General features: G+C 33.4%; 1 protein-coding gene across 1 annotated transcript; it reads right to left on the bottom strand.

Moving 5' to 3' along the window:
• Positions 1-5,040: 5,040 nt before the first annotated feature.
• On the bottom strand, positions 5,041-10,531 carry LOC112282932 (protein LUTEIN DEFICIENT 5, chloroplastic). Its single transcript, XM_024521130.3, has 16 exons — positions 10,058-10,531; positions 9,732-9,897; positions 9,362-9,593; positions 8,915-8,986; positions 8,604-8,714; positions 8,067-8,258; positions 7,698-7,859; positions 7,440-7,535; positions 6,989-7,090; positions 6,773-6,805; positions 6,458-6,538; positions 6,208-6,290; positions 5,857-5,988; positions 5,699-5,759; positions 5,496-5,561; positions 5,041-5,366 (listed from the first exon to the last, which is right to left on the bottom strand). The coding sequence occupies exons 1-16, from the start codon at positions 10,305-10,307 to the stop codon at positions 5,217-5,219; spliced, it is 1,989 nt and encodes a 662-aa protein (XP_024376898.1). The 5' UTR covers positions 10,308-10,531; the 3' UTR covers positions 5,041-5,216.
• Between the last annotated feature and the right edge of the window lie 251 nt (positions 10,532-10,782).

Below are 10,782 nucleotides of genomic sequence, written 5' to 3'. Positions count from 1 at the left end.
TTGTATTGAAACCTTTATTTTTTTGTTATTTATCTCAAAATTCTTACATTAATTCATTAGATTGGTGATTTTAAGTAACACAAGTATATTTTTTTGTATTAAACATATAAGTGATTTAATTATGTGAGTTACATAAGGCAATCATTTGAAATGATGTATTCTAAGAAGTGAACTCAAATAGTATAAAATAAATTCTTTTACAACTTGGCATATAGTCCTATATCTTTTAGTTTTTGTAACACATAATGAACATGAAGTTTATGCTCTTTGTGTTTTAGAGTAGATTAAAATGTCGTCTAAATAACAAACAATAAAGTCATCAAGAAACTCACAAAAGACATCATTCATTAAATGTTGAAAAGCAATTAATATATTTATAAGTTTAAAAGGCATAATATTACATTCAAAAGGTCTATACCTAGTTCAAAATGTAATTTTTCATTCATCTCTTTCTTTGATGCGTACTAGGTTGTATCTTTTTCATAAATCTATTTTTGTATAGATCTTTGCTTGATTAGTTGATCAAGAAGTCTTGAGATCAAAGATAAAGGATACATATTTTTGATGGTGATCTTGTTGAGCCTTCAATAGTTTACACATATCTACAAAATCTGTCATTTTTTTTAGAAATAAGGTAGAGATTTTTGCTAGAGATTTAAAATAGTGTATGAAATTCTTAGCCAAGTTCTTGTCAATGTATTCCTTCAATGCAACCAACTTATTTTGTAATAAGCTATAGATTGGTTCAAGTAGAGATTAAACTCCTTCTTAAAGATCAATAGAATAATTATATAGATGATGCTTTGAAAGAATATTGGCATTCTTCTTCTCAAAGATGTCTTGATAATCTTAATATTGGCTTAGAATGCTACTTGAAGTCTTTTTTGATATTGAAAATATGTGTTGGTTATACAGCAAAAGCTAATCTTTCTTTTGTAGTATGCAAAAAAGCTCTTGCATCTACCCATAAGGATTTGATTGTATTAAATTTATGGATTTCTATTTAAGTAGCAAAATCTTAGGCTAAACTATTGAAAAAATCAATAATACAAGAAATTCAATCTATTTGAGGATTATACTTCTCTAATCACAATAATCCTAAAATAATTAGATTGGAAGGAGTTGTAATTACAATAAATACTACTAAATTATTATAATCTTCAATTGCTATATCTTAAAGAATTATTTCATGGATAACATTTCTAAATGACAACAAACAACCATCTATAACTTCTCCATATATGGATTTGATTTTCTTGACTAAGGATATTTCTTGTTTTTTAACAAAATCTTTATTTATAAAACATATTGAAGCTCTTGAATCTAACAAAGTAAAGATTTTGTGATTTTTTTATTCTAAACAAACTTCTATTGTAAAATAAGATAAAAAATCTAATAAAAGAATAGACTCTCTACTAGATGTGACTTAAAGTAAATCCCCTATTAGTTAGGAGTCTACTTGAATTCCCAATGATTTTAACTATCTAAATTATCTAATAAGTTCCTATCATTATTGAATTAAGTATCCAATAATTCCAATAAAAAATGCAATTGTGATCAACATAATTCATTGTAATAAGTAATATATTTAAATTCAATAATATTACTTAGCCTACAATTTAATTGATTAATTTGTCTCCTATTTTGTTTTAACTTCTTGATTTTCTACCAATTAAATTCACCTTCAAGTACTACCACACATCACAAAGCAACACAAGATATTCAATTAATTCAACAAAACACACATTTGGAAGATAATTTTTTATATGATTTAATTTAAGTCTATATAATTTTTATGTTATTTTATTTTATTTTATTTTATATTTTAATTTTTAGTCTTTTCTAATATTAATTATCATCCAAAAATTCATCCAAGATAAGTTCCATCCATGAATGAGTTTTCATTGGTGAATAATATTTCATCCATAAATAAAAATTCATCCAATTTCAATCAACTTCCATCCACCATTTATCATGCATTTTAAACCCTAATTCATCCAATTTAATTTATTTAATTAAAATGGATTGTAGTTTATTCAACATAAATTAAATTGATTGTATTTTATTAAAATACAATCAATTTCATTCAACATAAATTTAAACATTCAATTTGAGAGATTCAATTACAAGCTCAAGCACTTAGACAATAATGTGCAACTTTAAATCTAGCTACCATTCCACCTCTACTTCCTCCTTCATCAATGATGACATGTGTATAAGCATGTTTATTGGCAAAATAATAAGTAATTAATGAATCAACATTATCTTGGATTCCTTCCAAGTCTTTCATATCTTTAGTATGTATGATATACATTTTTTATACAAGCATTGATGAACTAATTATTATTATTGAAGCTATAAAAAGAGATAATACTTAGAAGTAGAAGGATGTAATGAATTTAGAATATTAGAGTCTCATTGACAATAAGACTTAGACTTTGGTACTTTTATTAATAAATAAAAAATCAATTAGTTGCAAAAATATTTTAAAGATTAAATACAATATAGATAGTTCAATGGAGCACTACAAAGTAAAACTAATTGCATAGAGTTATGTGCAAAAAGAAGAAATTGATTACAATGAGACTTTTGCTCAAATAGTAGAGATGACCTCAATTTGTATACTTCTTATATTAGTTGCAATTAAAGATTTAGAAATTCATCAACTTGAGGTTAAGACAACATTCTTGAATAGAGATTTAGAAGAAGAGATTTGTATGGATCAACATAAAGGTTATGTCTTAGAAGATAAAGAATGTATAGACTATAAGCTCTCTAAAATTCTATAGGCTCAAAAAATTTTAAGGGCATGATACAAGAAGATAGATAAGTACTTTGCCTCACAAAGTTAGAATAAATGCTTCTACAAATAAAAACATTAGTAGTTACATAAATTCCTAACAAATAATTATTTTACTTGAAGATATATAATCGAAATCAAACTCAATAAAAAAAATTAAAAATTAAAAATTAAAGTATATGTTTATAAATTAAAATCATTTATCTAATTTAGTTCCAAAAATAAATGATAAAAAAATAATAACTTGGCTACATCTAAGTTTTTTTTTAAATAATGAATAAAATTTTAAATAAAATTTAAATAATGAAGCTAAAATTTTTATTGTTCAATTTAAAAATTAGATTAAAAAAGAATAAAAATTTGAATTAAGAAAATTTAATAATAATAAAAAATTATTAATATAAAATATAAATATATTTATAAAGTAAAAAAAAAGTTAGAATAGATTTTAAATATTAATTTAAAAAATAAAGTATTATAATTAAAAGTATAAAGATAAATTACATTATGTTGCTCATATTATTTTATGATTGAATTTATTTAGTAATGAATTAAACTTATTATATATAAAACATATAAATCAACAAAATTTACTATAAAATAAAAATAAATTATATGTGGTTTAAGAAAGTAAATTATATATCAAATTAAGCAAGAATTGACAAAAATTCTAAAAATAAAAGATTGTATGATTATATAAATAATCTTAAGTTGAAACCAATACAATTAAGTAGAAAATTAAAGTCTTGTCTTAGCACTAAGTAGAAGTTATAATTCTAGAAGTTAGATTTGAACTTTATCAATATTATAGATTCTAAAAATATTCTATAAATATAATTTGATTACCACACAAAAATTACTTATTAGTAGCTAAATTGTTATACACACCACAACTAATTTATTTAATTTCTATTTAAAATATTTAGACCTTAAAAATCTTAATTAAATTATAAAATATATATTTTATATATATAATAAAATAAACATGTTGCTTCATTTTAGATTTAATCAATAAAAAACTATTTAGTATTTTTAGTAAAAAAAACTAATTAGTCCAAGATTGTATCAACTCTATTTAATAGAAATAAGTATTATGCACCTTTAATAAAAGAGTATTATAATACTATAATAATGAGACAAATTTAAAGGTAGTATTTAAAATTTGTTGAGTTTTGAAAATAATAAATGTAGGTTATCAATCTTTTTATATTTTATATTTTATAACATCAAATAATAGTTTGCATCAAGATCAAAATATAATAAATTATCCAAATAAATTTTCATTAAATATAATAATTTAGAAGAAGCTTTTCAAAAGCATGTTGCTAGAAGCTCATGTAGTCATGAAACTTAATAAGATTGTCTTGTGATTCTACCTCCTTCTTTCTATTCTTCCATTATTCTAAATAAAAGTTCTAATTAATCTAAAGGTCCAAAAAGGACTTTGTTTATTAATAGTATTAAATTTTGGATTATGAATATACTATCTAAACAAGAATATAAGTTTATGTTTGGATCCCACTAAAAAAATTAGCTATACATAAATTCTAAGAAAATTGTGGATATAAAATTAATAATTTCTAAAATATATTTTAAGAAATTTTTAAAATATAATAAAAAATAAAAAAGAACTTATTTAAAATTGGATCATGAAAGAATGGTTTCTTTTTCTTAAACATAATCAACGATTAGAAACACTACTAAAACTAATTAGAATAAATATATGTTTGTACAACTATGGGACCTCAAATTAACAAAATAGTTTACATGTAGTAGTAAATATGCTGGAAAAAAGTTCAAATATTATAATTGGTTAAAAAAAAACTTGCATAGATTAAACTTAAATAATATATGAACATTTCAATTACAACTTGGAGTTAGATTTGTACACGTACAATCCAAGATGCCAAAGTAATAATCACATTAATAATACTCTAAACAATTCTTTTTTTAAAGATACATCAATTACTATAATTATTGATTATTAGAACTTTGTTGTAGTACAATGATTATGTCCTAGGCAAAATGGTATGGATTTAAAGAAGCAATTGCTTCCTCTCACATCATTTATTTCAGAAATGAGAATCAAATTGAATGCCCTAGTCCCATGCTTATTTTGTGCAAATTAATTCACAAAAAAATTGACACTTAGACTCTGGAAAATGACATCAACAATTAAAGCATTGCAATGACCCATCCAACAATGAAAAATCTTTTTGCTAAATGAGGATAAGGACTCATTATGGCAATGACTGGAATGCGTCCAATTGTTTATTTTGAAAATGAATCGTTCATATTTCCGTTATGTGTTTGTCCACATCTTAATACGTAGGCTTTATGGCCAACATAACCAATGTATAACTGGGCCAGTACAAACAAGTTTGCACGAAACAGTCGATTACAAGCATTGGAGGGCTCATGACGTTCCTTGTGAAACTAGACCATTCGACGACTGTGTTTGTGTGACTGGTGTTTCCTTGGCACTGTCACTCTTGATTTTCCTTCTCACCACAGACATGTGTAATCCATTTGAAGTGTGGATCGTGGCTCCTGTAGTCATGCCCACCTGATAGACAATTAAGAAATAAGTAAGCACGAGACTTGGTAGATGAAAAAATTTAGGTGCCAACAAAATTAATTAATTAATACCGTGCAATACAATGTAAGCATGGAACATCAAGAAAGAGTAACTCACAGGAGGTGCATCAGGAGCAAGTGCAAATTCAAAGCGCCGAACAAGCATGGCTAATGCTGTTATGTTCTGCGACAAAAAGAAAGACGCCATTAATTGTCTGGAGATATAGTACACAAACACTACGCAAATGTAATACATCGTCACTTCTCAAAGTACCAGCCAGAAAGAAAATAAGGCGTCACGCATGCGGTGCAACTACATACCTCAAATGTGGCGAACATGTCACCTAGGCATTTCCGAGGACCTCCACCGAAAGGCAAGTATCTACCACATAACATAGTCACAGGTTAGTAACCAAGAGGATAATTAATAAGCATGTCTTCAACAAAAATTGCACCCGCAAAAAAAAAACAATTGCTACCTGAAGTTTTGGTTCGATTCTGTGGGATCTGGACCATCCAATGGAAAGCGCTCAGGCAAGAAGGATTCTGGATCTTCCCACAGGTATGGAGACCGATGAATATTCCATGTTGAAATAAAAATATCTTCGCCCCTGCCAGATGCAATCAAGATGAACACTCGACAAGTCATTCAAAGCTCAACGTCCTGTTGCATATCACCTACGTTATTTACTGAACTCGTAGGCGTTACAAAGAAGTATCAGTTCAACTTGTTTCTCACGCTTCTGAAGAGTTCCTTACTTTTACGGAGTTATTCATCAGAGAAGCTGAGTGCTCAGATACAATTTTACACAAATGGTTTTTACGCTTACTTGTTGATGCGATACTTTCCCAGCATATCACTTTCCAATGACCTTCGAATCAAGACTGGCGGTTGTGGATAAAGACGCAAGGACTGCCAAATACCACGCTTACTGTCGTCACTGGGTAAGGATGCATGCAAAGAACACAATGGCTAGTATAACAGCCTATGAATTCGGGTAGCAAAAAGTAGAAAAGTGGAAAATGGCTTCCACTTTGCTCGAACAACGCGTCTTATGAGTGCTCTGGAAAACAACTGACCTCATTAATAACCCTCGTTGTATATCTCAACTTTTTCATGTCTTCAACAGTTGGAATTCGATCTCCTAAGACCCTATCCACCTGTAAAAGTAAGTTTAATTAGATGAGCCTGTCAATTTTAGACTCTTGTATCCAAAACAGTGCGAATGAAATGTGAGTCACCAAAAAGCCTGTAACCTGATAACAACCAAAAGGTTGCAAATGCTTTTAATTCTGGTTGCATGTGCAAGCTTGTAGTGGTGAGACAGCTATCAATATTTTCTCCAAGAGGAGCAAAAAGTTGTTCATAAATGACTAATGAAGAATTCAACACACCTCCTCTTGAAGTTTTGCTACGGCACCTGGGTTCTGGTGAATTCAAGTGCAGGAAAACATGATAAGACGAAGTACTCAGCGTAAAAATCCTTAGAAAATAACTACATGAGAAACGTGTCTCCATCACATGTGTAAGACTTAAAAGAAACATAGGTCTAAAATCTTAAAACTTTAAGTCTTTAAGTCAATCACAGTGGAAAATTGTGAGGGGCAAACCTGAGCCAGTAGATAAAATGTCCACGTCAGTACAGCAGCGGAAGTTTCATGACCAGCAATTAATAAGGTCATTAAATCATCTCGTAGTTGTTTACTGGAAACCTGAAATTCACGATCCTCGAGATGAGAACGCCTCATAATGTTTAAATTGAGATGCACACAAACACTAGACGACGAGAAAAAGTCAACATTAGATTGAATATAATATAAAAATTTAGCCCCCCACGTTTAATCCACATCAGCTGTTTATTCCATACGGAAACAGCAATCCCAAACATCATCAAAAAGTAACAGAAACAATATACAAGAAAAACCTTCTCAAAAGTTTTACTTGATCACGGAAGTCCAGATTTCCAAAAATATCGTCCCTGCATTAAAACATTATTATGAACCGCCGGAAAGGTTACTTAAAGAATAACCCATGTGGGGCCATCCTGAGGAAGACACTCACCTCATCCCCCGCAGCCAATAAGAAATGAAGGATACTAGGGTCCCGATCATTTACATATTCGTCTTCAAATTGGACATCTTCCTCCTCCACCATCCTCTGCATGCACAATGACAACAATCAAGTTGCTGATAGATTTCCAAGTTAAACAGAAACCAAGTAAGAAGCATGAGTGAAGAACGTAGACATAATTAATACAAAAAGAATGGTAACTGAAACTTGACTGCAATCACACGTCAAATGAAATCAAATGTTGGAAACCTTGCAGATCGCGATCAAGTTATCCAGCACTTCATTAATCAAATTCAGTGCCTTCGCTACCCTCCGCTGCCGTGGTACAATAGCTCTCAAAATGGGTATATTCCAGTAAGGGAAAATGGCAATGCTCCTATCTTCCGCTTCTCTCAGCGTTATGTAAACAGCCTGTTGAACCGGAGTGTCAGCATTCACACGACGCATTAGCGGATATCATGTGGTCACGAGCAAAAATATGAACATATTTCAAGATTGACTTCCCCTTTGCTACATTTCGTGAATTTTTTTCCATAGCAATTTTACAAAATTTCAACCTCAACTTGGTTACCCTTAGTTATCCCAATTAGGAAAAAAAATGTCGTCTCAAGGACCAACCTCTACAATGCCAGCATCATTTGATAAGGAATCAAATTCGTAGTTGAATACAGCTTTTCCTATAACATCCAAGGTCAGCCTTGAGAAGAGCGACTCCATTTCCACACTGGTCTCAGAAACGGCTGCCTCGTCCAACTTGTCACACAAACGTTGTGTAGCCTGACCAAATACCTCCATCATCGCAGCAACATACTGCAAACTAGAACGCTTCCGTTAGCATGCATATGTATTTGTGCGTGCGTGTGTGCATATATATATATATATATATATATATAAGTATTTTTCCTCTCCATTCTTTGTGCGCGCAGGATGCATGTATGCCAATACAAGGCAATCAATACCCTTATTGCAGGAAAAATAACCATTAATGAAAGAGAAGACCCAATATCCTTCATTCCAACCACTATTCAATTAGAAAAAATTCTGAGCCCTATACAATCTTATATTTTCAAAACACCACATAACTATTGGTCAGAAAATGAATGCAATGAAAGGATTTAGTTGATGTGTAAAATTGGTAACTCCGAATCGAATCACCTTTCGATGCACAGCAGGAACAATGGCTCTACGACGCACACGCCACACTTCTCCATCTGCTGGTATAAGTCCAGTCCCCATCACGAATTCTAAAATTTCAGCCAATATTCCCTAAAGAGACATCACCACTACGTCAATTAGTGAGACGATCTCCAGCATGTAAATTTTAAATGAAATTAAGCAGTGAGAACATCTAAGATTGCTCCATTACGTTGCTTAGTCATATAAGATTATAGAGCTACTTTATTCGTAACCCAAATACATGCATAGGTATTGCATAGCATGCTCAAGCGAATGAAATTCATTTGCACCTTCGAGTATGCCTTTGCATTGTCCTTCAGCAAATGCTTCGCCACCATTGGATCCGAAACTATCACAAATGACTGCATTCCAACATATATTAAACACAAGGTTACGGCTAGGAGACTAAGATACAGTCGCAGCTGGTGCTAAGAAAATTCAAGCCTTCAAAATGCATTTAATCGCACTTCCAATTGGACCAGGGCAAGTCAACGATATCACTAATGACATTCAAAACTCTGAAGCAGAAGTTCGAACATCAGTGCAGAATGACTTGAACTCTACTGTGGAACTGAAAACATTAGGTCCAGTGATGTCAAACTAGGCGCCCATGATTAATACTTCATTTGATAATAGGAGAATGATAAAGAAACAAAGACGCATTGAGTCATTTTTATTAATGGGTTTATGAAGAAATTCACGAATTCCCATCACACACGCCTCTGAAAGAATGGTACCTTCGGTCCAAATGTAAGCCGAAACACACCCCCATAAATCAAGAACAACTTCTGAAGCGGTTTGAAAAATGGTTCACCAACAATAGCGCCGACATCCCCACGGGATTCAGGCATTCTCTCAGACTGCTCAGCCTTTATTCGGGCCTCATAAATAGCCAGCTGCAGGGCCAGTGCACGACCCGCTGGCCCTGAGTTAGCCAAAATCCGCCGGATAGTGAGCAAAAAGTCATTGCTGTACCCACAAAGCATATCTCGACAGTCAAGCTATGGTGGTGCCAGATATTATTCAAAAAAGGCTCCGCATTACTATTCCGTTCGGTAATTAATACAAGTCGAAATTCAGCTTGTAAAGGATGGCGACAACACGTACCTTGGTTGGGACACAGTGAATTCTCCGGATGCGATCCGTGACGCCAATTCATCTTGTTTTTGCAAGACTCGCAAGCGCTCCGCTTCATTCGCGTCATCTAGAACCACTTCCATCTTGTCTCCGCCGTTCAATGCAGCTCTAATTGTCCTTGCGCGTCCATCGCTAGCTAAATCCATCAAAACAATAGCAACAGCTCACAATAATTCATGCTGGGAAGGTACGACACCATTGCAATAAGATGTAGAATAGACATTTCAACGTTCGCAGATAAAATAAAGACATGAGGATTGAAAACAAGCACCTCGTGCCATGTAGACGACACTCACATGAATGAGGGACGCAGAAAGTGAGAGAGAAGGACCCCTGATAGCGAGTAGAACGCTGTGATGGCTGAAAACGCAATGTCGAAGGACCAAGGTTGCGAAGTCGAGAGTTGCGGGAGGCTCCCAAGGAGCACCGTCTCCCAACAGTTGTGGATGAGGATGGCAAAGGGGAGCCACCGGCGCAGGCTGCCATAACCACCTGCTGCTGCTGATGGGGCATATTATGGGAGCGAGGGGCAGTAATGCACGGCATAAGAGAAAACAGCAGAAGGAAGAGCAGAAGGCGACTACATCAGGCTTCGAGTGGACGAACGCGACAGGGAAGAGAAAAGCGGGGACGGGGGAGAGGTAGGCAGCGAGGATTGCGAGGGTGGTGGAATTCGTAAATAAAGCACGAAAGAGGCGAGGAGGAGGACGAGGCCTCCGCGCAACAGAAACGAGAGCATGCAGCAGCAAACTGGAGCCCCAAGAAAGACCCGTGACGCGACCAAGGTGACAGCCGACGACGATATCATCTTTATCATCCGGCTTCCGGGATGGCGGCGGTGGCCCAGGCAGGTGAAGAAGAAGAAGAAGCTGTACTACTACTCACTACTACTCACTTCCATCCGTCCCCGTGGTGCTCCCCCCCCCCCACCTTTCACAGCTCCAGGATAAGGTCCCCGTGCACCCCCCCCCCCCCCCCCCCCCCGAGGCACGGCTCGTCCCACTCCTCCTGCCCAGAATGG

The sequence above is a fragment of the Physcomitrium patens genome, chromosome 5, assembly GCF_059467195.1.
Source record: "Physcomitrium patens ecotype Gransden chromosome 5, ASM5946719v1, whole genome shotgun sequence".
Classification (NCBI taxonomy): domain Eukaryota; kingdom Viridiplantae; phylum Streptophyta; class Bryopsida; order Funariales; family Funariaceae; genus Physcomitrium; species Physcomitrium patens.
This window is presented reverse-complemented; position numbering and strand designations above follow the sequence as displayed.